The 27,329-nt window shown below is 55.0% G+C and overlaps 1 protein-coding gene across 1 annotated transcript in view; it reads left to right on the forward strand.

The window, feature by feature from the left end:
- The window catches only part of LOC133345342 (src kinase-associated phosphoprotein 2-B-like), a 124,727-nt gene that overhangs the window by 15,267 nt on the left and 82,131 nt on the right, over positions 1 to 27,329 (forward strand). Inside the window, 1 exon segment of the mRNA XM_061556020.1 lies at positions 12,701 to 12,823. Coding sequence (XP_061412004.1) covers positions 12,701 to 12,823 — 123 coding nt within the window.

Genomic DNA, 27,329 nt, shown 5'->3' on the forward strand with positions numbered 1-27,329 from the left:
TGTGCCGTGCCAGCCTGCATAGGTGCTCGCTAAAAGAACTTGCCCCAACGGTCTGTTAAGGCTATACGGGGGATCTTTGTCTTTGTGTGTGCAGTGGGGAGCGGTGGTGTGGCGGTTAGCGCGCTGCGCTGTGAACTTGGCGATCCGATTTCGATTCCAGCCGACGGCCAACATCAGCGACGAACCTTCCTCAATGTGGAATCGGCCTTCAACGAGTACCTGATGGCCGTGTGTTAAACATTGCCACCAGGGAGACAAATGCAGCCGGGCGTGTGACTGGTTGCTCTCGCGTGCCGTGCTGGGCTTCAAAGCTACTCCCTAACAGCACTTGCCCCAACAGTCCGTCAAGGCTACAGGGGCGAGGTGCTAAATCTTTGCCCTTTCTTTCGAACGTACGTGGTTTATGCGCTGCGCGCGTGCGCGTGTGCGCGCATCTTAGCCTTGGTAGATCTGTGTGTACGTTCCGTACGTGGTGGTGTGTGGGTGATGGGAGCGGGGTCTGTGTCCCATGGGGAGGCGTCTCCCCCCCCCCTCCTTCCTCCTCCTCACCTCGCCGGAGCCACAATCCAGCCTCCCTGGCAACATTCCAATGAGTGCCACCATAAATCAAATAGCCTCTCCTCCCCACAAACTCTTTTTTTCCTCTCTCTCTCTCTCTCCTCTTTCCAACCATAAAACATGTGCTTGCCTGGCGAGCTTCAATAACGCAGCGACTCTACAAAAGGCAAACATGCCCCCAATACTCTTGGAGGGAGCCAAGTGCTGTTAGCGAGCACCTATGAAGGCCGGGCAAGGCACACACACACACACGAGAGAGGGGGTGGTGGTGTGAGTGGCCAACACCACGCCCGGCCGCCTTAGTCTTTCTAGCGATTATGATTTATTTTAGTTTTTTGTTCAAAAACCCGAATCTTGTAATTCATTTTTAAATCCTTTATATTAAGTTCGCTTGCTTGCTTACGACCGTGTAAATCTTGCTGTCGTTTTTTAACCGACTTCCCGTGATCCAATCGAGCTGACATTTTCCACACAGACTCGTTGTGCGTGACAATTAATGTTCGTGAAATTTTTTTTCAAAAATTTTACACTTTTTAGGACAAAAATATTATATTTAATTACCAATTGCTTAATGGTGGCATGCAATCATCTGACCCATAGGTGGCAGCTATCTCAAGCCAGAGGACGAGAGGACTCTAGCCGCCACGCATATAAAGGATTTATAGTGAAAAACTTTGTTTTTACGGGTTATACTTATTAAAGGCTGAGTCGTACCTGGAGTTAGCCCAACGACCGGTTTCGTAAAATCGTCACGGGTGTTGCTGCATAAGTGGGACTGGAACGCGCTCACCACCACCCCTCCGCTCCCCCAAATACAAATACCCCCCCCCCTCCCCCGTATAGCCCTAGCCCGTGTTTTTGGGGGGCAAGTGCTGTTTGCGAGCACATATTCTTTCCGCCACGGAGCGCACAAGGCGGTTGGGTGGCCAAACCCACGCCCGTTTGTGCACACCGCGCCAGGTAAACTCATTTGAGGCTGAGTCGATCTAGGGGGAGGCCCAGCACCGGTTTCAGACAATCGTCGCTGGTGTTGGCCGTGATCGAGAATCGAACTGGTTGAGGTTGGGGGGTTGGGGGGGTTGGGGGGTAGGGATCGTGAGGTTTCGTAGCTGCGGCGATGCCCACAACGCTCGCCCCCACGTCACGTGGCCGCCCACTGCGCCCCCACGTGGCCTCGGGCCGCAAGCGCTCAGCTCTCAAAAGCGTCAAAGTTTAAACACGAGACGCGAAGCTTTTCGCGACCGCGGGAGTTTCATCTTCGGTTCTTTCGGTGCAGTGACGTAGACAGTGAAATCAAGTAGTTGTAATAGAACACGACGTTTCGGTTGCAACACAAGCAACCGTCATCGGGTAAGAATGAATGATTAAACAGAGACACGGGGACAGCATAGGCAGACACACATGCAGAGAGAGACGCAGACACACGCAGACACGCAGAGCGAGACACACACCTAGACAAACAGCAGTTTGCTGCGGCGGCTTGAGCCGAGGTGTTGGTGGGCGGGTGGGTGGGTGGCTCCTCCCAACAATCATTCCTCCCGAGGGCGGGGGGTCGATAAAACGAATACGACGTCGTGCCGTAGTTGCGCTGCTGCCTCCAACCCCTCCGCCCAACCGCCATAGGAACGTGGAATTTCCTACCACGGTCGCGTGCAGGCAGCGTCAGCAGATGAGCACAGCCTCAGTAATTATAATTTTCGCAGGAAATAAAGTTGACTTTGTTTCCATTTGTGAAGCAGGTAAGGTGGGTGAAGGCGCAGCCCCTGCAAGTGCTCGCTCACGCCCCCCGCTGGTGGAAGGGCCTCCGCTAAATATGTACGGGGCTCTAGAGAGCTCATCGAGAGCGCGATCTGTCCTCGTCTTGCACGAGAAGCACCGTACACACCTCAAACGACGAAATAATCACCAAACTATACGATGATCTTACTGCACCGTACATTTGATGTACTGCTTCACCTGGGTAAGCCCTTGGGGTGCAGCGCCCACGTGTGTAAGGGTGTCTATGACGTCACTTGCCACGTGCATAGACATGGCCGAAAGCTGTTTTGATGTCCTTCCACGGCCTATCAAATACACTTTTTTGTTTTCAACGCTGTGCTATTGAGGAACGTGTTGAGTTTGAAAAGTGTACATATATATACAGAACCTCCGACTAGCACAGTTGCGAGAAGAGTTCCACATACAACACATACATATATCGATCACAACAGCCAATGAGATCCCGACCTCGCCTCGGCCCCGAACCCTAGCGCCACCCGCTAGCTGCCCAATGACCCGGGCTGCCATCTGCCTCCCTCCCCCTCGCGCTCACGTTGCATTTTCCTCTCACTATGGGCGTTAAGGAGCTCTCCCACCCCATCCCACGACAGCTCCACGCACACAGAGGGCAGCTCCCGGTGACCTGTGACCTCTGAGAGGGGGACTGCGAGTGGAGCGGGTTTGGTGGTGGTGGGGTGGGGGAGATTCTCGGTGGGGTCAGACAGGGGACACGTGGGCTCCCTCGTAAAGCGTGGGGGTTAGAGGTCATCGTCGGGATACGAGAGGGTGGGCAGCAACAGCAGCTGCCGTAAAGGAGACCGATTGTTTCGCAACACTTGAACTTAGCGTGACCTTTGCTAGGGGGCGGGGGTGGCGTTTGGGGGGACAGTCAATGACAGCTGCCTCTCCAAGTCCATATCGGGGGGAGGGCAGCAAAGGGCAGCGGGTGAGCATCTTCATCGATTAAAATCGATATACAGGAGTGCGATCGGGGGTTACGGGATCGGTTATATGAAGGTTTCATTTCAAGGGAACGCACATTTGTACAGTATCGCTGTCCCGCTTTTGGTTTAGGGAGTGAGCAAAGCTGCAGATACGAGAGAGAGATAGAAAGAGAGAGAGAAAAACAACCCATCAATCGATAAAACAGTAGCATGCAGCGTGGGGTGGGAATGAACCGCACACGGATTGAGTGTTGGACGGAGTCCGGGACATGGTGGCCACTCCGACACGTGACGGCGCATGGGACACGCTCGTGGTTCGGGCTCTTGCCACTGTGCAGCTTCCAAGCTTTGTGAAGCTCTGCCTTTGCTCATATGGGACGGCCATAAATCTTTGAGCTGTTTCAGTTCTGTCTTGAAAACGTACCTCTTTAAACTGGCCTTTTACTCACCGCCTAGCGAGTGGGTGAGTCGGTGAGTAGGGGAGTTGGTGGGTGAGTAAGCGAGTGGGTGAGTGGATGAGTAGGGGAGTTGGTGGGTGAGTAAGTGAGTGGGTGAGTGGATGACTAGGGGGGTTGGTGGATGAGTAAGTGAGTGGGGGAGTTGGTGGGTGAGTGAGCGAGTAGGTGAGTGGATGAGTAGTTGAGTAGGGGAGTTGGTGAGTGAGTGAGCGAGTGGGTGAGTAGGGGAGTTGGTGGGTGGGTGAGTGAGTGGGTGAGTGGGTGAGTAGTTGAGTAGGGGAGTTAGTGGGTGAGTGGATGAGTGGGTGAGTAGGGGAGTTGGTGGGTGAGTAGATGAGTAGCTGAGTAGGGGAATAAGGGAGTTGGTGGGTGAGTGAGCGAGTAGATGAGTAGGTGAGTAGGTGAGTTGGTGGGTGAGTGAGTGAGCGCGTGGGTAAGTGGATGATTAGGTGAGTAACGGAGTTGGTGGGTGAGTGAGCGAGTGGATGAGTAGGTGAGTAGGTGAGTAGGGGAGTTGGTGGGTGGGTGAGCGAGTGGGTGAATGGATGAGTAGGTGAGTAGGGGGGTTGGTGGGTGAGTGAGTGAGCGAGTGGGTGAGTGGATGAGTAGGTGAGGAAGGGAGTTGGTGGGTGAGTGAGCGAGTAGGTGAGTGAATGAGTAGGTGAGTAACGGAGTTGGTGGGTGAGTGAGCCAGTGGGTGAGTGGATGAGTAGGTGAGTAAGGGAGTTGGTGGGTGAGTGAGCGAGTGGGTGAGTGGATGAGTAGGTGAGTAAGGGAGTTGGTGGGTGGGTGAGCGAGTGGGTGAGTGGATGAGTAGTTGAGTAGAGGAGTTGGTGGGTGAGTGAGCGAGTGGATGAGTAGGTGAGTAGGGGAGTTGGTGGGTGGGTGAGCGAGTGGGTGAGTGGATGAGTAGGTGAGTAGGGGAGTTGGTGGGTGAGTGAGTGAGCGAGTGGGTGAGTGAGTGAATGAGTAGGTGAGTAACGGAGTTGGTGGGTGAGTGAGCGAGTGGGTGAGTGGATGAGTAGGTGAGTAAGGGAGTTGGCGGGTGAGTGAGCGAGTGGGTGAGTGGATGAGTAGGTGAGTAAGGGAGTTGGTGGGTGAGTGAGCGAGTGGGTGAGTGGATGAGTAGGTGAGTAAGGGAGTTGGTGGGTGAGTGAGCGAGTAGGTGAGTGAATGAGTAGGTAAGTAACGGAGTTGGTGGGTGAGTGAGCGAGTGGGTGAGTGGATGAGTAGGTGAGTAGGGGAGATGAATCCGGTATATGCCTCGGCGGACGGTCAAATGCAAATAATTGATTGCTGATTGCACCGAGGAAAATTCACTGCCACCGGCTCGGATGGGAGAAGTGAACACTGACAATGGGATTCGAGAGCGAGAAAACGCGTGCAGATAGGAGCATCGGTCGAGGTGCATGTTCGGAATTACGGAGACGTCGGGCAGACGGAACACGTGGATCAGAGGAACATACGCAGGTGAATGTGATCTATTAAAGCTGTTCAGACATTTAAAAAAAACGGGGACTTTGGCAAGACGCGCGGCTGGAGAGGATGGAGGCCCGTGTGGTCGAGACGAACTCGAGCAGCCAAAGGAGACAAAGGCGTTTTGGGAGCAGCAGGACCTCTCTGCGGAGACGGAGCGAGACAATCATCCGGCGTGAAGGAGCGAGGTTTAGTGTCACATTGAGGGGCTGTGGGAGACTGCGGCGGATCGGGAGGTCTTCATCCAGCAGTGGATTGATCACGGCTGACGGTGGTAGGTTGTGGTGGTGGTGGTGGTAGAAGCATGTGGTTTCGGATTTGCACAATTATACAGAGGATGTTGCAGTTCGTTTTGCAATTGAGAACTAAGTTTAGTCTGCGTGAAGACACAAAACAACCCCGCGGATTTAATAACATTCGATTGTGACCTTTCGCGATGTTTTATAACCTGGATGTGAGTATGACTCCACTCGAAATACACTTAAGCCAAAGAATTCGGGGCCTTGGTAATCCGTCATGTCGTTACCAAAAAAGAAATGATTACGACAAATTAACGCGACGTTCAGCAATTAACGCGTATTTTCTTTTTTGCGAGTTAATTAATCCCGAGCCTCAACATCGCAACAGAAAATACTCCCATTTCAACCCATTTAAAACAGTCTGCCTCAGCAGCAGACCATGCTTTCCCACCTGACGACGGACGCTTGTGTTGCGCCCGAAACGTCGTGATTTATTTTATTTCATACCTACGTGACTTTACCGAAAGACCCAAAGAGTACATATATAATATTCGCTTTGAACAAACTACAATGCTCTAGTGTGGCAGCACGTTCCATGCCGGTAGACAGGAATAGATCATCATCATCAGCAGCATCATCATCAGCATCATCATCAGCAGCAGCATCATCAGCATCATCATCATCATCAGCAGCAGCAGCATCATCATCAGCAGCATCATCATCAGCATCATCATCATCAGCAGCAGCATCATCAGCATCATCATCATCAGCAGCAGCATCATCATCAGCAGCAGCAGCAGCAGCATCATCAGCAGCATCATCATCAGCATCATCATCAGCAGCAGCAGCAGCAGCCATGTTGAACGCACTGCTAGATCGAAGCCTCCACAAGCAACCTCCACAATCTCTCACGATAGCTGCGATGCCAAATCACGCCAAGTGATTTGAACGCTCGCTTCCCCAGGATAGATGCGGGATGTTTGTTTGGCATGTTAATGAGTTTTTTTATTATAATTAACATCATCGCCGGGACGGAGCGACGGGTTTCGGATAGAACCAACATCTTTATTGACCCCGGAGAAATCCGATGAGCTATGAAGCACTTTGATTTTTCTCACAGATGTCCGGTAGGGGCGGGTCAAAAAGCTACGTGAACAAACGATACAACAACAACAACAACGAAAACGATCGTGGTGCAAAGTACAGGAAATGAAAACAAATCTCAAAAATGTAAAAATACGTAGACTAAAAGAACTTACATGGGTTTTAATTGCATAAAGTAGACCGGGTTCTCAGGCTTGGGTCGCGTGCACTGCGCGAGGAGCGAGGAGGAGGAGGTGGTGGTGGATTGTGGGAAGGGTCCTCAGGCAGCAGTGGGTCGACCCTGGTCGATGTTGAACTCCACGGGGCTCCACCGAGCTCTGTGCGGGGTCGGTTTGTGCGAGTTCGCGCTGTAGGACGTGGTGCAGCATTGTGTGTGTGTGTACTGTGTGTGTGTACTGTGTGTGTGTGTACTGTGTGTGTGTACTGTGTGTGTGTACTGTGTGTGTGTGTACTGTGTTAGTACTGTGTGTGTGTGTGTACTGTGTGTGTGTGTACTGTGTTAGTGCTGTGTGTGTGTACTGTGTGTGTACTGTGTGTGTGTACTGTGTGTGTGTGTACTGTGTGTGTGTGTACTGTGTGTGTGTACTGTGTGTGTGTACTGCGTGTGTGTACTGCTGTGTACCTGGTGTGTGTAGCTGGTGTGTACTGTGTGTGTGTGTGTACTGTGTGTGTGTGGTACTGTGTGTGTGTACTGTGTGTGTGTACTGTGTGTGTGTACTGTGTGTGTGTGTACTGTGTGTGTGTACTGTGTGTGTGTGTACTGTGTGTGTTACTGTGGTGCTTGGTGTGTACTGTGTGTGTACTGTGTGTGTGTCGTGTGTGTACTGTGTGTTACTGTGTGTGTGTACTGTGTGTGTTACTGGTGTGTGTGTACTGTGTTGTACTGTGTATGTGTGTACTGTGTGTGTACTGTGCTGGTGTGTACTGTGTGTGTTGTACTGTGTGTACTGTGTGTGTGTCTGTGTGTGTGTACTGCGTGTGTGTACTGTGTGTACTGTGTGTGTGTAGTGTGTGTGTACTGTGTGTGTGTACTGTGTGTGTGTACTGTTTTGTACTGTGTGTGTGTGTACTGTGTGTGTGTAACTGTGTGTACTGTGTGTGTACTGTGTGTACTGTGTGTCTACTGTGTGTGTACTATGTGTGTACTGTGTGTGTACTGTGTGTGTACTGTATGTGTATACTGTATGTGTGTACTGTGTGTAGTGTGTGTGTACTGTGTGTGTGTGTACTGTGTGTGTGTGTACTGTGTGTATACTGTATGTGTGTACTGTGTGTGTAGTGTGTCTACTGTGTGTGTACTGTGTGTGTAGTGTGTGTGTACTGTGTGTGTGTTTACTGTATGTGTGGTGTGTGTACTGTGTGTGTGTACTGTGTATGTGTACTGTGTGTGTACTGTGTGTACTGTGTGTGTGTGTACTGTGTATGTGGACTGTGTGTGTGTACTGTGTGTACTGTGTGCGTGTACTGTGTATTTGTGTACTGTGTGTGTACTGTGTGTGTGTGTACTGTGTATGTGTGTACTGTGTGTGTGTGTACTGTGTATGTCTTCTTGGTTCTTTCGGTAAAGTCACGTAGAAGGGAAGTAATAAAATAATAAAAATAAATAAAACATAATAAAATAATTCTCACGACGTTTCGGCCACAACGCAAGCAGCCGTCCTCAGGTGAAAACCAGGTCCGTCGAGGCGACAGAGTCTGAATGAAACAGCACACGAGCTTGGAGCATATATATAAGCTGGGCGCATTGACAAAGAAATTTGCATATCAAGAGGAATTTAGCATATTCATGGGAAATGCAGGAATGTGATTAGTACTGCATATGCATGTGCATTATGCAGGATTAACAGCATCAAAGGGAGCTACAGTTGCTGCTGCTGCTGCAGTTGCTGCTGCTGCTGCAGTTGCTGCTGCTGCTGCAGTTGCTGCTACTGCTGCAGTTGCTGCCTTATCCATTTTTAATATAACACTATGTATTATTCTACCCACCTTACTGGCATGGTGCAGTGTGCAGAGTAATGTATGGTGTCGTAATTGTATAGTAAATATATAGCAGTGTGATACACATTAAGGTGGGTAGAATAATACATAGTGTTATATTAAAAATGGATAAGGCAGCAACTGCAGCAGCAGCAGCAACTGCAGCAGCAGCAGCAACTGCAGCAGCAGCAGCAACTGCAGCAGCAGCAGCAACTGTAGCTCCCTTTGATGCTGTTAATCCTGCATAATGCACATGCATATGCAGTACTAATCACATTCCTGCATTTCCCATGAATATGCTAAATTCCTCTTGATATGCAAATTCCTTTGTCAATGCGCCCAGCTTATATATATGCTCCAAGCTCGTGTGCTGTTTCATTCAGACTCTGTCGCCTCGACGGACCTGGTTTTCACCTGAGGACGGCTGCTTGCGTTGTGGCCGAAACGTCGTGAGAATTATTTTATTATGTTTTATTTTTATTATTTTATTACTTCCCTTCTACGTGACTTTACCGAAAGAACCAAGAAGATGAATCCCTGCAGTCACGAAAGCTTTAAATCGAAATTTATACTGTGTATGTGTGTACTGTGTGTGTACTGTGTGTACTGTGTGTGTGTACTGTGTGTACTGTGTATGTATACTGGGTGCGTACTGTGTGTACTGTGTGTGTGTACTGTGTATGTGTGTACTGTGTGTGTACTGTGTGTACTGTGTGTGTGTACTGTGTGTACTGTGTGTGTATACTGTGTATGTGTGTACTGTGTGTACTGTGTGTGTGTACTGTGTGTACTGTGTGTGTATACTGTGTGCGTACTGTGTTTACTGTGTGTGTGTACTGTGTGTGTGTACTGTGTGTGTGTACTGTGTATGTACTGTGTATGTACTGTGTGTGTGTACTGTATATGTACTGTGTGTATACTGTGTGTGTGTACTGTGTGTGTACTCTGTGTGTACTATATGTACTGTGTGTGTTCGTACTGTGTGTGTTTTCTGTATTCTATGCGTACTGTGTGTAATATGTGTGTACTGCATGCACTGTGTGTGTAATGTGTGTACTCTACGTGTACTGTGTGTACTGTGTATGTACTATGTATACTGTGTGTGTACTGTGTGTGTACTGTGTGTGTGAAATGTGTATGTACTTTGTGTGTGTACTGTGTGTGTGTACTATATGTAGTGTGTGTGTGTACTGTGTGTGTGTACTATGTGTGTACTGTGTGTGTGTGTACTGTGTGTGTACTGTGTGTGTGTGTACTGTGTGTGTACTTTGTGTGTACTCTGTGCGCACCACTCGGCAGGCAGCTGTCTCCTCGTGCGCTTTCGTTCTGTGTTTGGAACGCATCTACTACACCACGCTCGTACGACCGCATACAGCGAGCGAAAGCTGTGATGACGATTGAACTCCAATTGCCTTGGGCTCCCCCCCCCGAACCACAAATTGCCCCCCTCGCCACCCTCGTGTGCCCCTGCGCACTCGGCACGACTCGAAAGCTGCCAAGTTGCGTTTATCTCTCTGATCGAGGCCAATCCGTTCGTGAGCATTTCGCTAACTTGTAAACTAAAAACACACAAACACACAACACGCGAACTGAGTCGGAAGTCCCCAATGCAGGTGAGATGACCGTAGCTTGTGAATTGTGATGTGTTTTAGCGGGTCACATTCAGCTGTTGAATCTCAGTGGGCGTGTTGAGATAAGGGTCACCGGGTGTTTAAGGGGTGGGAAATGATTTGGGCAACTCAGGTGGCTTCGATAGTAGACGATTTTTTAGAGGCCGAGTCGACCGAGGGGGAGGCCAGGTATTGGTGGTGGTAGTGGTGTGGTAGTGGTGGTGTGGTAGTGGTGGTGGTGGTTGGTGTAGTTAGTAGCAGTGTTGGTGGTGTAGGTAGTGTTCGTAGTGGTCATGGTAGTGGTGTGGTAGTGGTATTCGTCGGTGTAGTTAGTAGTAGTGGTGTAGGTAGTAGTAGTGGTGGTGGTTGTAGTGGTAGTGGTGGTGATGGTGTAGGTAGTGGTGGTGGTAGTCGTGAAGGCAGTGGTGTGTGTAGTTGATATAGTTAACAGTAGTAGTGGTGTGCAGTAGTAGTAGTGGTGATGGTGTATGTAGTAGTAGTGGCGTGTGTAGTAGTAGTAGTAGTGGTGGTGGTGTTGGTAGCAGTAGTAGTGGTGTGTGTAGTAGCAGTAGTGGCGTGTGTAGTAGTAGTTGTGTGTGTAGTAGCAGTAGTAGTGGTGTGTAGTAGTAGTGGTGGTGGTGGTGTAGGTAGCAGTAGTAGTGGTGTATGTAGTAGGAGTGGCGTGTGTAGTAGTAGTAGTGGCATGTGTAGTAGTAGTGGTGTGTGTAGTAGCAGTAGTAGTGGGGTGTAGTAGTAGTAGTAGTGGCGTGTGTAGTAGTAGTAGTGGTGGTGGTGTAGTAGCAGTAGTAGTGGCGTGTGTACTAGTAGTGGTGTGTGCAGTAGTGGTAGTAGTGGCGTGTGTAGTAGTAGTTGTGTGTGTAGTAGTAGTAGTAGTGGTGTGTGTAGTAGTAGTGGTGTGTGCAGTAGTGGTAGTGGTGGTGGTGGTTGGATGAAGATCGCTCCCTCTCGCGCAAGATCAATTGACGGAACAGGCTCGTTACCGTCCGAGGAGGAGGAGGAGGATGGAGAGGGGTTTTTATTTTCCTTTCTGCTGCTCCGCCATAATTTGATACAGCCTGGCCGAGACCAGGGCCATTCATCTTGCGTTCTCACTGCGAGCCCTGCCAAAATAATACTTTAATTGTCGTTGGATGGCTTCAAATTCTGCTGCGGCTTCACAGAAAAAAAAATCTTTGCACCCCCCCCCACTCCGTCCCTCGCCCCCCCCCAACTCGCTCCCCCCTTTCTATCTGGGCGCACAGTGACCGTGCTGATAGGGCCACTGTCAGTCGTGATGGATGCCCGCCGAACACGGGCTCTCTGCACTTGGCTGGCTTTTCTCTTGCTCATAAAATCCAACACAAAGAAGCCCTGGGCGCATTGTTTCACGGGGCATAGCGGTGGTGGTGTTGGTTGTTGTTGTTGTTGGTGGGTGGGTGGTGGTGGTGTATTTGTGGAGAGTGGTGGCGCAGTGATTAGCGCACTACGCTACTAAAAACACAAAAAAGCCGACGAGGCCCGTTCGATTTCTCGCTCACGGCCAACGCCGTTGACGATTATCTTGATCCTGTTGTTGCAAACAAAGGACACGTTTAATCCAGCTTATTGAATGCTATCGTTTGTGAACACGTGTGTATAAAAAAACAACAGGTACGATGCCTCGCACGTGCACGACTGATGACCAGAGACGTCCCGAGGGTGTGGCGAGTCGGGGCGACCGCCCTGGGCCCTGTGCTTTGGGGGGGGGGTTGAACATCGCGCTTTGAGGTCACGGCGTCGGCAGGCCCACACGGTGCATGCTTTGCACCGCCCCCCCCCATCCCCCATGCTTACCGGTGTCACCATGATTAGTGAACTACTCCTGCTGCGGTGTGCATTCACTTTGGAATATTCAAAAAATGTATTAACCAAAACAAACATCAATGGGCCTCAGGTCTGATGTTCTTTTATTTATCCGGGAAAAGTCACAGTGAGTCCAGTAGGACCCTGCTATGTTTTTTAGTTTTTTTATTGTTGTTGTATTGTTTATTTAATGTATAAGTTGTTTATACACGTGGGAGGAAATCAGAGCACTGGGGGGGGGGGGGGGGGACCCCCACGCAAGCGAGGGGACAACACTCAATCCCCCCTACAGATGGAAACAGATGGGGATGAGTTTTCGCGACACCACCTACCCTCACTGCCATCTCCACAGCGTGGCGCGCCCCATTTACCGATGACTATGCCCGAGACGTGGAGACCATCAATTCACCAGTCGCGCTCGCAAATGATGCACGTGCGTTGATTTTATTTCGCACCGGACGCGTCCAACCGCGTTCATCCGATGTGCCGGGGAAGGACAACTCATTGACGCAATTGACGTCATCTCACAATAGTCAGAAGTGTATTGCCCGAGTTAAACCCGTAAAGCTAAGAAGCTCTTTTCCACAAGGCAACTCAGTCGACAGACAACATCACAGCACTCCACAATTATAGAATTGAAAAAATATTTCTCTTAAAAAAAAGATCAGGAATGGTGGTGGCTGTTGTGACGGCGTAGTCACGTGATGTTACCCCCCACCCCCCATCGCAATCAGACGAGGAGGATGAGGAGGAGGACGAGGACATGTACGACGACGCGTGCGGGACCACGTGGGCACACGACCTCGCTCCGTCGCCGCCGCTCACGTGGAAGAACAAAAGCGTCGCTCCCGCGGTCGGTACGTGGCACGGGACATGTGTTGCAGGTTGTCTATGAATGAGTGAAAATATCTTCTTGGTTCTTTCCGTAAAGTCACGTAGAAGGGAAATAATAAAATAATGAGAATAAAACATAATAAAATAATTATATTATATAACATAAATAATAAACTAATAAAAATAAAACATAATAAAATAATAACATAATATAATATATACTTTTTTATGTTTTATTTTTATTATTTTATTATTTCCCTTCTACGTGACTTTACCGAAAGAACCAAGAAGATGAATCCCCGCAGTCAGTGAAAATAAAATTCCATGATGGTGTTTTACACTATTATTACCGATACAATGAAAAACAATGTTATTGTATTATCACGAGCTTGTTTGACCGTCCAAAGATGTGGTGTATATTGCGGTAAATCTGAAATATTCAATAGAGAAATTGTTCAGCTCATGATTATTAATGAGGGGGGTGGGGAGTTGCCCCATGTGGAGTGACGTCACCCGCTCATGGTTATTGGGGAGTAGTGCAGCATGTGGAGTGACGTCACCAGCTCATGATTATTAATGAGGGGGGGGGCTCATGTGGAGTGACGTCACCCGCTCATGGTTATTGGGGAGGGGTGCGGCATGTGGAGTAACGTCACCCCCTCATGGTTATTGGGGAGGGGTGCGGCATGTGGAGTGACGTCACCCGCTCATGGTTATTGGGGAGGGGTGCGGCATGTGGAGTGACGTCACCCGCTCATGGTTATTGGGGAGGGGGGGGGGACTGATGTGGAGTGACGTCACACCCTCATGGTTATTGTGGAGGGGTGGGGCATGTGGAGTGACGTCACCCGCTCATGGTTATTGGGGAGGGGGGGGGCATGTGGAGTGACGTCACTCGCTCATGGTTATTGGGGAGGGGTGCGGCATGTAGAGTGACGTCACTCGCTCATGGTTATTGGGGAGGGGTGGGGCATGTGGAGTGACGTCACTCGCTCATGGTTATTGGGGAGGGGGGGGCTCATGTGGAGTGACGTCACCCGCTCATGGTTGTTGGGGAGGGGTGCGGCATGTGGAGTGACGTCACCCGCTCATAATTATTAATGAGGGGGGGGGGCTCATGTGGAGTCACGTCACGCGCGGCCCACACACACAAACATTATTGGCTCCTTATATTAGTAATTAATTGTACTCATCATCATCATAACGATCCATGGGCAGATAGCCCTGTAGGTGTCCGCTGCAGATTTCATCATTTGTTTTCACTTCCCCATCTCTGTCTTGCGTGCCAATACGCTTCAAGTCGTGGGCACATCTATCTGGCACCATTCTCTGATGTCGTCGTCCATACATTCTCTGTGAGGTCTTCCTGTCTTTCCAGCTCCTGTCCATTTTCTTTTCCAACAACGAAAACAACAACACGCTTTTAATTGTACCTGTTGGTATTCTTTGGGTCTGTCGGTAAAGTCACGTAGATTAAAAAAAAGAACAAAAAGATTTTTTTTTTTTTAGTTACATTGAACCTATCTGCGTGACTTTACCGAAAGACCCAAAGAATATTAATTCCTGCAAGTCACGAAAGCTTTAAGTTAAGATGTACCTGTTGTTGTCCATCCTGCACACGTGTCCATACACTGGAGTGCCGGCTTTCCTTCTCATCACCGCCTGCATCAGGTCTTCTTCTATAAAATTCATGCCGATTCATAATTTTGCTGACTTTATTGGTGGGGCAGGTCGCGCAAGTCACAATGCCAACGTGTAATATTCCGGGATAGGGAGAATCAGTACCATTTAGTGGGGAATCAAACCGTGGGTTTGGATCGACACGCGTACAGGATTCTTCTTGCGGTACCTCTGGTGGTCGTGGACGATTTCTATAAAACGGGCGCACGAAGCGACACCGCACGAGAAGACGGTTGTCTGCCGAGTAGCCCATAGAGTACACACACAGTACACACAGTACACACACAGTACACACATAATACACACGGTACACACACAGTACACACACGTACACACACAGTACACACACGGTACACACACAGTACACACGGTACACACACAGTACACACATAGTACACACACAGTACACACACAGTACATACAGTACACACACGGTACACACACAGTACACACATAATACACACGGTACACACACGGTACACATACAGTACACACATAATACACACGGTACACACGGTACACACACGATACACACACAGTACACACACAGTACACACACGGTACACACACAGTACACACACGCTACACGCACACAGTACACACACAGTACACACGGTACACACACGGTACACACACAGTACACACAGTACACACACAGTACACACCGTACACACACGGCACACAGTACACACACGGCACACACACGGCACACAGATAATCCACACGGTACACCCACGATGTTGTCCTACGCCCGACCGCATAGCCGCATCTGAGTGAATTCAAGCCGCGCATAGGGAATTTGGAGTAGAAATAAGTTGAGTCGTATATACCCGAAATCGCACACACCAAGGCCGTAAGAAGCAAGGGAAAACTTGTTTTGGATGCCGTGGTTTATCAAAGTTCTTGGCACCAAGAAATACGATGATGATGAAGATGTTGGGACGTGGTCCAAATCATGAAAGCTTCCGTATCGTTGCCATTGAACCCATTACAGCAATGAAAGCACGACGCTTAAAGAAAAGAAAAAAAAACATGGCATGTTGGTGCCAGATAAAATGTTAATGTATTATTTTCCTTGAGCGAAAAATCTGCCGGTCTAAAGCGTTTCCAGACCACAGAGAGAGAGAGAGGGAGAGAGGGAGGGGGAGGGCGCACGGAGCCAAACGAAGGCGGAATATTTGAAGTGGCCACGTGGTACAAATTTAATACCACAGCACAAGACCGCAATCGGTAACGAAGGCAGATGCACAATCTCGTTGTTGAAAAGTACCGGGAAATAACTCAAAATGTATGAATAAGTGTCGAAAGACGCGCTGAAGACCCAGCGTGGAGTCGGCACACCTCGCAAGCCCTCCGGGGTGGGTGGGTCGGGATGAGATCATTGTACGTGCGCGCGTATTTGTGTTACAAGTGCATAAGGAGCGGCATAGAGACCCACACACTCGTACAGAGATCTAAAGAATCGCATAGAGACCCGTAGACTTACATAGACATCCACAAACTCACGCGGAGATCTTTAGCAGTTAGCGCGCTGCGCTACAAATTCCACAACCCGAGTTCAAATACCACTCACGGCCAACACCAGTGACGATTATCTGAACCGGTCAAGGGCCAAGTTATTTTTTTATGTATTTCTACATTTGTTTGTTAAACCCCAAAAACATTTTTTCCCATCACATCCCCCGCGAAATGTGACAACTGGGTGGTGATTCGCAGCAAATCGTGCAATACATCACCACGCAACTGGCTGGGACATTCTCGGCCCGTCAAATGCAGCAGGCACACGGTGACCTCTCGGCTCTGCGAGAGAGAACTATGGTAGAAGACAATTTGAAGTGGCACGTTTGGCCAAAGAGAAAGATCTCCCGTACAGCCTTAATCAACTGTTGGGGCAAGTGCTGTTGGCGAACACCGAAGAAGGCTGGCACGGCACACGAGGGAGTGGGTGGCCAGCACCACGCCCGGCCGCCTTTGTCTCCCCAGTGGCGATGTTTGCACACCGCACCAGGGGAGGCACAGCACCCGGTTCAGATAGTGGTCACCGCTGTCGACCGTGAGCGGTAATCGAACTCGGGTCGCAGGGTTCGTTGCGGAGCTCGATGACGGCTACGCGACCGCTCCCAAAGCACTCAGGCACGAGGCTGCCACCACATTTGTTTCAATTCACTTAGCGGCTCTTAGCGCTGCTGCTGCTGCTGCTGCCGCTGCCAGAAGTCGCAGTCACGATGCGACCCACGGGCCGCGGCGTCGTCTCGGCCGTGGCACCACTTAGGGCGAGATTCGCGTGCCAGCGGGCAGGAACTTTAATGCAGCAATACGTGGTGGTGGGGGGGGGGGGGAAATGTTGTAGCCAAATTGGAGTTGGAGGGGGGTGGGGTGGTGTCCAGCCAATTCAGTAATTTTTGGCGGCAGCAGCAGCAGCAACAACAGCAACAAAACTGGCGGAAAAGGGGAATTTGCGACGTACCATAAATCAGGTGCCCCGCTCGGCCCGATACGGGCACTTGCGAACGCGGGCCACGTGCAGGAACGAATTAGGGGGGGCGGGGGGTGGGGGGGGGTGCTGAAGGTAGCCGTGGAACTATCGCAGGTTGCTTCGCTCATTTTCAGAGGTCGGGGGGTGACACTTGCGCCGATAAGATATCATCAGCGCGAGGTTCCGCCAAACGTTTGCAACCACTGGGTTTGGACAGCGTGACGGGGGTGAGTCAGGCGCTGCACGAGAGGCCACCAGAAACATTCAGTGGCACGCGGGGCCTTGCCATGAAGAACACTCAAATATCGCGAGTGGGGACGCGTTTTGTTTTTTATCGGCGTCACCCCCCCCCGCCCCCTCCTCCCCACCCAACCGCCCCCCCCCTCCCCCTCCTCCCCACCCAACCGCCCCCCCCCTCCCCACCCACCGCCCCCACTCCTCCCCACCCAACCGCCCCCCCCCCTCCCCACCCAACCGCCCCCACTCCTCCCCACCCAACCGCCCCCCCCCTCCCCACCCAACCGCCCCCCTCTCCTCCCCACCCAACCCCCCCTCCTCACCCAACCGCCCCCCCTCCTCCCCACCCAACCCCCCCTCTCCTCCCCACCCAACCCCCCCCTCCCCACCCAACCGCCCCCCCCTCCTCCCACCCAACCCCCCCCCCTCTCCTCCCCACCCAACCCCCCCCCTCCTCACCCAACCCCCCCTCTCCTCCCCACCCAACCCCCCCCTCCCCACCCAACCGCCCCCCCTCCTCCCCACCCAACCCCCCCCCCTCTCCTCCCCACCCAACCCCCCCCCTCCTCACCCAACCCCCCCCCTCTCCTCCCCACCCAACCCCCCCCCTCCCCATCCAACCGCCCCCCCCCCCTCCTCCCCACCCAACCGCCCCCCCCTCCTCCCCACCCAACCGCCCCCCCCTCCTCCCCACCCAACCGCCCCCCACTCCTCCCCACCCAACCCCCCCTCCCTCCCACCCAACCCCCCTCCCACCAACCGCCCCCCCCTCCTCCCCACCCACCCCCCCCCCTCTCCTCCCCACCCAACCCCCCCCTCCCCACCCAACCGCCCCCCACTCCTCCCCCTCCCCTCCTCCCCACCCAACCGCCCCCCCCTCCTCCCCACCCAACCGCCCCCTCCCCTCCTCCCCACCCAACCGCCCCCCCCTCCTCCCCACCCAACCGCCCCCCCCTCCTCCCCACCCAACCGCCCCCCACTCCTCCCCACCCAACCGCCCCCCCCCTCCTCCCCACCCAACCGCCCCCTCCCCTCCTCCCCACCCAACCGCCCCTCCCCTCCTCCCCACCCAACCGCCCCCCACTCCTCCCCACCCAACCGCCCCCCCCTCCTCCCCACCCAACCGCCCCCCCCTCCTCCCCACCCAACCGCCCCCCACTCCTCCCCACCCAACCGCCCCCCCCTCCTCCCCACCCAACCGCCCCCCCCCCTCCTCCCCACCCAACCGCCCCCTCCTCCCCACCCAACCGCCCCCTCCTCCCCACCCAACCGCCCCTCCCCTCCTCCCCACCCAACCGCCCCCCCCCTCCTCCCCACCCAACTGCCCCCTCCCCTCCTCCCCACCCAACTGCCCCCATCCCCTCCTCCGCACCCAACTGCCCCCTCCCCTCCTCCCCACCCAACCGCCCCCTCCCCTCCTCCCCACCCACCGCCCCTCCCTCCTCCCCACCCAACCGCCCCCCCCTCCTCCCCACCCAACCGCCCCCTCCCTCCTCCCCACCCAACCGCCCCTCCCTCCTCCCCACCCAACCGCCCCTCCCCTCCTCCCCACCCAACCGCCCCGCCCCCTCCTCCCCACCCAACCGCCCCCTCCCCTCCTCCCCACCCAACCGCCCCCCCTCCTCCCCACCCAACCGCCCCCTCCCCTCCTCCCCACCCAACCTCCCCCCCCCTCCTCCCCACCCAACCGCCCATCCCCTCCTCCCCACCCAACCGCCCCATCCCTCCCCACCACCCAACCGCCCCTCCCTCCTCCCCACCCAACCGCCCCCCTCCCCTCCCCACCCCCACCCAACCGCCCCCTCCTCCTCCCCACCCCAACCGCCCCACCCTCCTCCCCACCCACCGCCCCCTCCCCTCCTCCCACGCCAACCGCCCCCCCTCCCTCCCCACCAACCGCCCCCCCCTCCTCCCCACCCACCGCCCCCTCCCCCCCTCTTCCCACCCAACCGCCCCCTCCCCTCCCCACCCACCCAAACCGCCCCATCCCTCCTCCCCACCCAACCGCCCCCTCCCCCTCCTCCCCCCAACCGCCCCCCCCCTCCCCCACCCAACCGCCCCCTCCCCTCCTCCCACCCCACCGCCCCCCCTCCTCCCCACCCAACCGCCCCCCCCCTCTCCCACCCAACCGCCCCCTCCCCCTCCTCTCCCACCCACCGCCCCCATCCCCTCCTCCCCACCCAACCGCCCCCCCCCCCTCCCCACCCAACCGCCCCCTCCCCCCTCCCCACCCAACCGCCCCCTCCCCCTCCTCCCCACCCACCCCGCCCCCCCCTCCTCCCCACCCAACCGCCCCCTCCCCTCCTCCTCCCCACCCAACCGCCCCCCCCCTCCTCCCCACCCAACCGCCCCCTCCCCCTCCTCCCCCCCAACCGCCCCCCCCTCCTCCCACCCAACCGCCCCTCCCCCTCCTCCCCACCCAACCGCCCCCCCCCCTCCTCCCCACCCAACCGCCCCCTCCTCCCCACCCAACCGCCCCCCCTCCCCTCCTCCCCACCCAACCCCCCCTCCCCCCCTCCCCCCACCCAACCGCCCCCCCCTCCTCCCCACCCAACCGCCCCCTCCTCCCCACCCAACCCCGCCCCCCCCTCCTCCCCACCCAACCGCCCCTCCCCTCCTCCCCACCCAACCGCCCCCCTCCCCTCCTCCCCACCCACCCACCGCCCCCCTCCCCTCCTCCCCACCCAACCGCCCCCCCCTCCTCCCCACCCAACCGCCCCCCTCCTCCCCACCCACCCCGCCCCCCCCTCCTCCCCACCCAACCGCCCTCCCCTCCTCCCCACCCACCGCCCCCTCCCCTCCTCCCCCACCCAACCGCCCCCCTCCCCTCCTCCCCACCCCACCGCCCCCCCTCCTCCCCCCCAACCGCCCCCCCCCCCCTCCCCCACCCACCCAACCGCCCCCTCCCCTCCTCCCCCCCCAACCGCCCCCTCCCCCTCCTCCCCACCCAACCGCCCCCCCCTCCTCCCCACCCAACCGCCCCCCCCCCCTCCTCCCCACCCACCGCCCCCTCCCCTCCTCCCCACCCAACCGCCCCCTCCCCCCTCCCCCCCAACCGCCCCCCCCCTCCCCACCCAACCGCCCCCTCCCCTCCTCCCCACCCACCGCCCCCCCCTCCTCCCCACCCAACCGCCCCCTCCCCCCTCCCCACCAACCGCCCCCTCCCCTCCTCCCCACCCAACCGCCCCCTCCCCTCCTCCCCACCCAACCGCCCCCCCCTCCTCCCCACCCACCGCCCCCTCCTCCCCACCCAACCCCCCCCCCCCTCCCCACCCAACCCGCCTCCCCTCCTCCCCACCCAACCGCCCCCTCCCCTCCTCCCCACCCAACCGCCCCTCCCCTCCTCCCCACCCAACCCCCCCCCCTCCTCCCCACCCAACCCCGCCCCCCCCCCCTCCCCACCCACCGCCCTCCCCTCCTCCCCACCCAACCGCCCCCCCCTCCTCCCCACCAACCCCCCTCCCTCTCCTCCCCACCCAACCGCCCCCCCCCCCCCTCCCACCACCGCCCCCCCCCTCCTCCCCACCCAACCGCCCCCCCCTCCTCCCCACCCAACCGCCCCCTCCTCCCCACCCAACCGCCCCCCCCTCCTCCCCACCCAACCGCCCCTCCCCTCCTCCCCACCCAACCCCCCTCCCCTCCTCCCACCCAACCGCCCCCCCCTCCTCCCCACCCAACCGCCCCCCCCTCCTCCCCACCCAACCGCCCCCCCCCCCCTCCCCACCCACCCAACCGCCCCCTCCCCTCCTCCCCACCCAACCGCCCCCTCCCCCTCCTCCCCACCCAACCGCCCCCTCCCCTCCTCCCCACCCAACCGCCCCCCTCCCCCTCCTCCCCACCCAACCGCCCCCTCCCCTCCTCCCCACCCAACCGCCCCTCCCCTCCTCCCCACCCAACCGCCCCCCTCCCCTCCTCCCCACCCAACCGCCTCCCCCTCCTCCCCACCCAACCGCCCCCCCCCTCCTCCCCACCCAACCGCCCCCCCCACTCCTCCCCACCCAACCGCCCCCCCCTCCTCCCCACCCAACCGCCCCCTCCCCTCCTCCCCACCCAACCGCCCCCCCCTCTCCTCCCCACCCAACCGCCCCCCCCCTCCTCCCCACCCAACCGCCCCCTCCCCTCCTCCCACCCCAACCGCCCCCCCCCCCCCCGGTGCGCATGCCCATCGCCTCTGCAGGGCGCATCCTGCAGGAGGCTGATGGATGGACCGGCCAGAGGTCACGTGTGAGCGAGTGACGGATGTTTCTCTACAGCGCCGCTCCCCCTCCCTCCATCCCCTCCCCTTGCTCCCAACCTCGCCTCCCCAATCTCCCTCCGCCCCTCTGAGCCATCGCCAGGCAGATGACACTGTCACCGACACAAGCGGGCGGTCGGGCGTGGGAAATGTTAACTACCTCGCCCGGTATACAGGAGGTTCGTGTGTTCGATCCGGACCCTGACGCCTGCTGCTGTATATTTGGAGTTTGCGTGTCTCTCTCTCTCTCCACGTGGTCGCGTGGATTTTGTTTTGTTCGAGGTCCTGCGGTTTTTTCCCCTCCACATTTAGAATCAGCATCACGCGTTTGGAGCATGCGGCTGCTATACATTTCCACGTGGTGAGCCGCTTTGTTGTGAAAGAGCTTTCGAGCTCAGTGAGCTTTGCCGGCTTAAACAAAGTATTATTCCATTGGAACCTCATTTGCCAGTAAAACATATGATAATTGGGTTTTTAGCCTTGTATCTGGCAACAAAACTGACGACGCCCCAAGGAAAGCTGTCTCGGGTGTGGACCAATCAACTTCAAGGACAGTGCATACATTATCAGAGTTGTGTTTTTTGTTTGCATTATGACTGCAGGTATTTTGGTCTATGCAAACATGACTCCTTGTAAAAAAAGTCTCAGTTTTGTTGCCAGATAAAAGGGTATAAAACAATTATCAAAAGCATTATTCATGTGCTTTAACCTAACTCTCGTTTCGTGCACAAAATCCGCGTGGGCATATTAACAAACAAAAAAGCATCCGAAGCGAGCAACGCCCGCAACTGGCAAACTTAATAATCGGAATCTTTATTAATTCTGGAGTAATCAGATGAACTATGAAGCTCTTTTGAGTTTTAAGTTTGTATTCTTAGGTTTTTTCGGTAAAGTCACGTAGGTAAAACATTAAAATTAATCAAAGTAAAATAAAATAAAAATCACGACGTTTCGGAGGCAACACAAGCTTCCGTCTTCAGGTGGTACCGTCGCAGCCACGACAGCTGCATCAAGTAAATGAGAGATCGCAAGAGCTACCACTCCGTTTATATAATGGTTGGAGAGGGGGGAAGGGCCAAGTACAGCACACTTTTTATTAATATGGCAAGGTGAGGCTTACCATATTAATATTTATTAATATTAATAATTAATAAAAAGTGTGCCGTACTTGGCCCTTCCCCCCTCTCCAACCATTATATAAACGGAGTGGTAGCTCTTGCAATCTCTCATTTACTTGATGCAGCTGTCGTGGCTGTGACGGTTCCACCTGAAGACGGAAGCTTGTGTTGCCTCCGAAACGTCGTGATTTTTATTTTATTTTACTTTTATTAATTTTAATGTTTTACCTACGTGACTTTACCGAAAAAACCTAAGAATATGAATCCTTGCAGTCACGAAAGCTTCAAATCTAGAATTTTAAGTTTGTGTTTGTTTTTTCTCCACCGACGCGTTGGACCGCCAAATCAGTCGGACGCCGCTCAGCGACGCTGTCGATGTTTGATGGTAACGATGCGGGTGGGGAGGGCGAGTGGTTTGTGCTGGTGGGGGAGGTGGGTACACAACAACATCAACAACGCTAACAATATTAATGCATAAATATTGTTTTTAATAAATAATCAATAGTTTATCGATTTCCTATAAACTAAACTACTTTTTTAATCTTGACTTAAAGCTTTCGTGACTGCAGGAATTCATATTCTTTGGGTCTTTCGGTAAAGCCACGTAGATAAATCAAATAATAAAAATAATAACAATATATTGTAAATAAAACTACAAATAATAACAATATATTGTTAATATGTTTATTATTTGATCTATCTCCGTGACTTTACCAAAAGACCCAAAGAATATAAACTACTTTTCATATTTTTTTTTTTTACCAGGTAAGGTCCACTGAGCTATATAGCGCTTCTTTTTTCCCACAAGCGACCTGGCTACCACAAATGACAGCTCAACGGAGTGGCTCGTGACCACGTGCACATGTCCACGTGACCACGGGGAGAGCAGCACGCACACTCCAAATACACAGCAGCAGCAGGCGTCAGGGGTCGGGATCGAACCCACGACCTCCTGTACACCAGACGAGGTAGTTAACATCTCCTAGCCACATCAGTAACAGCTACCCACCCCCCGTAAAGAGACGCAACAGAATGAGAAACACGCACACTCCAAATATACAGCAGGTCTGGTTCGAACCCACGACCTCCTGTGTACCACGCGAGGTAGTTAACATCTCCTAGCCACATCAGTAACAGCTACCCACCCCCCGTATAGAGACGCAACAGAATGAGAAACACGCACACTACAAATATACAGCAGGTCTGGTTCGAACCCACGATCTCCTGTGTACCAGGCGAGGTAGTTAACATCTCCTAGCCACATCAGTAACAGCTACCTACCTCCCCTAAAGAGACGCAACAGAATGAGAAACACGCACACTACAAATATACAGCAGGTCTGGTTCGAACCCACGATCTCCTGTGTACCAGGCGAGGTAGTTAACATCTCCTAGCCACATCAGTAACAGCTACCCACCTCCCGTAAAGAGACGCAACAGAATGAGAAACACGCACACTCCAAATATACAGCAGGTCTGGTTCGAACCCACGACCTCCTGTACACCAGGCGAGGTAGTTAACATCTCCTAGCCACATCAGTAACAGCTACCCACCTCCCGTAAAGAGACGCAACAGAATGAGAAACACGCACACTCCAACTATACAGCAGGTCTGGTTCGAACCCACGACCTCCTGTGTACCAGGCGAGGTAGTTAACATCTCCTAGCCACCGTGAAGCCCACGATGGCCCCCATCCCAGTAATGTGATGCGGGGCTGGCGAGGTGCAGGCATTGGACCTGCGTGCCGTGATGGACACAGACGGCGTCCTCCAGCCGGGTTCACAAGTTCACGCTGTGCACCCCCCGTGGCCGCCTCATCCGCCACTGATTTCCCTGCGGCCGCTGGCGATGTTGTTAAAGTTGGATTATTTATCATTTATTGGCCTGCTGTGAAAAAGCGTTTTCCGATACAGCTTGTCTGCGATGACAGCCCACCCCCCTCCCCCTCCCACCCCCCTCTCCCTCCCCCTCCCCCTCCCACCCCCCCCCCCTCCCATCCCCCTCCCCCTCCCACCCCCTCCCCTTCCCATCCCCCTCCCCCTCCCACCCCCTCCCCCTCCCACCCCCTCCCCCTCCCACCCCCTCCCCCTCCCACCCCCTCCCCCTCCCCCTCCAACCCCCTCCCCCTCCCACCCCCTCCCCCTCCCACCCCCCTCCCCCTCCCACCCCCCTCCCACCCCCCTCCCCCTCCCACCCCCTCCCCCTCCCACCCCCCTCCCCCTCCCACCCCCTCCCCCCTCCCCCTCCCACCATTCCTGGACCGAGGAATCACCTCCAGTAGCCGACCGCCACCAAGCGGCATCGCCACATTGATGATGATCGCGGTGCGGCGATGGTGGTGATGGTGGTGGTGATGATGGTGGTGGTGATGATGGTGGTGGTGGTGGTGATGGTGGTGGTGGTGATGGTGGTGGTGATGATGGTGGTGATGATGGTGGTGATGATGGTGGTGGTGATGGTAGTGGTGATGGTGGCGGTGGTGATGATGATGGTGGTGGTGGTGGTGATGGTGGTGGTGGTGATGGTGGTGGTGGTGATGGTGATGGTGGTGATGGTGGTGATGGTGGTGGTGGTGATGGTGGTGATGATGGTGGTGGTGGTGATGATGATGGTGGTGGTGATGGTGGTGATGATGGTGGTGGTGGTGGTGGTAGTGGTGATGGTGGCGGTGGTGATGATGGTGGTGGTGATGATGGTGATGATGGTGGTGGTGATGGTGGCGGTGGTGATGATGGTGATGGTAGTGGTGATGAAGGTGGTGGTGATGGTGGTGGTGATGATCGTGATGCAAATCCCGGCAGATGTTCAATGCGGAGCCTTTGGTATTTAACAGCAGTGGCGTGGTGTACCACGTGGTATACCACGTGGTATTCCTCGATGCCATCACTGCGGTTTCGGAGACTATATACAGTATATCGCAAGGTGGCAGAGCGATGGTTTACTCGATGCGCTAGGAACCAAGTGACCTGAGTTCAATTCTGGCTCACGTCAATTATCAAGTGACACTTAAAGGGGTTCTTACTCCCCCCCACCACCCCCCACTAAAGCACACTTACCATCAAACTCTTAGTTCTTTCGGTAAAGTCACGTAGGTAAAAAATGAAATTAAAATTAATAAAAATAATTTATTAATTTTAATTTCTTTTTTACCTACGTGACCGAAAGAACTAAGAGTATGAATCATTGCAGTCACGAAAGCTTCAAATCTAAACTTACCATCGTGGTGAAGTATGTTCGATCATCCCCCATAACTGACAGGGAGGCAATAATCCAGCAGTGGATTTACACATTCCGATCATTATTCTGTATTTTATTTTGTATCGCGAGAACCAGCCGAGAGATCAGAGTTGGCGGCGTTCTTTCTTTTTTCTGCAAGACTTTCATCCAGCATTGGAGTGGCCATGGCTGCTTCTGGATATCTGGACATCTGTGAATATTTTTTTCTTTTTGTTTGTATATATTGTCAGCTCATCGGATTCCTCCAGTATAAAATAAAACATATATTCTGATTCAGATACAAAGTATCGACGATGCCACCATCCGTCGCGCTTGCATCACAGACAACTTCCAGAAGGTTCTGAGTCGTCGCGGAGCTGCGGACTGCAACGTCACTCGCGAGCGCAGAGAGGGGGGTAGGTGGGGGGGGGTGGGGGGTAGGTGGGGAAGGGTGGGGGGTAGGTGGGGGGGGCTGGTGGGGGGTTGGTGGGGAGGGGTGGGGGGGTAAGTGGGGGTGGTGGGGGGCTGGTGGGGGGGGGTAGGTGGGGAGGATGGGAGTGGTGGGGGAAGGTGGGGGGTAGGTGGGGGAGTGAGTGGTGGGGGATAGGTAGGGGGGTGGGGGTAGGTAGGGGGGGTGGGGGGTAGGTGGGGGAGGTGGGGGAGGTGAGGGTAGGTGATAGGTGTGGAGGGTGGGAGTGGTTGGGTGTAGGTGGTGGGGGGGTGAGTGGTGGGGGGTAGGTAGGGGGGGTGGGGGGTAGTTGGGGGGGGTGAGGTGGGGGGTAGGTGTGGAGGGTGGGAGTGGTTGGGTGTAGGTGGTGGGGGGGTGAGTGGTGGGGGGTAGGTAGGGGGGGTGGGGGGTAGTTGGGGGGGGGTGAGGTGGGGGGTAGGTGTGGAGGGTGGGAGTGGTTGGGTGTAGGTGGTGGGGGGGTGAGTGGTGGGGGGTAGGTAGGGGGGGTGGGGGGTAGTTGGGGGGGGTGAGGTGGGGGGTAGGTGTGGAGGGTGGGAGTGGTTGGGTGTAGGTGGTGGGGGGGTGAGTGGTGGGGGGTAGGTAGGGGGGGTGGGGGGTAGTTGGGGGGGGTGAGGTGGGGGGTAGGTGTGGAGGGTGGGAGTGGTTGGGTGTAGGTGGTGGGGGGGTGAGTGGTGGGGGGTAGGTAGGGGGGGTGGGGGGTAGTTGGGGGGGGTGAGGTGGGGGGTAGGTGTGGAGGGTGGGAGTGGTTGGGTGTAGGTGGTGGGGGGGTGAGTGGTGGGGGGTAGGTAGGGGGGGTGGGGGGTAGTTGGGGGGGGTGAGGTGGGGGGTAGGTGTGGAGGGTGGGAGTGGTTGGGTGTAGGTGGTGGGGGGGTGAGTGGTGGGGGGTAGGTAGGGGGGGTGGGGGGTAGTTGGGGGGGGTGAGGTGGGGGGTAGGTGTGGAGGGTGGGAGTGGTTGGGTGTAGGTGGTGGGGGGGTGAGTGGTGGGGGATAGGTAGGGGGGTAGTTGGGGGGTAGGGGGGTAGGTGGGGTAGGTAGGGGGGTGGGGGTAGGTGGGGGGTGGGGGAGGTGAGGGTGGTAAAGGGTAGGTGGGGGGTAGGTG

The sequence above is a fragment of the Lethenteron reissneri genome, chromosome 21 (genome assembly GCF_015708825.2).
Source record: "Lethenteron reissneri isolate LAM-NWPU_2019-01 chromosome 21, ASM1570882v1, whole genome shotgun sequence".
In the NCBI taxonomy this organism is placed as follows: domain Eukaryota; kingdom Metazoa; phylum Chordata; class Hyperoartia; order Petromyzontiformes; family Petromyzontidae; genus Lethenteron; species Lethenteron reissneri.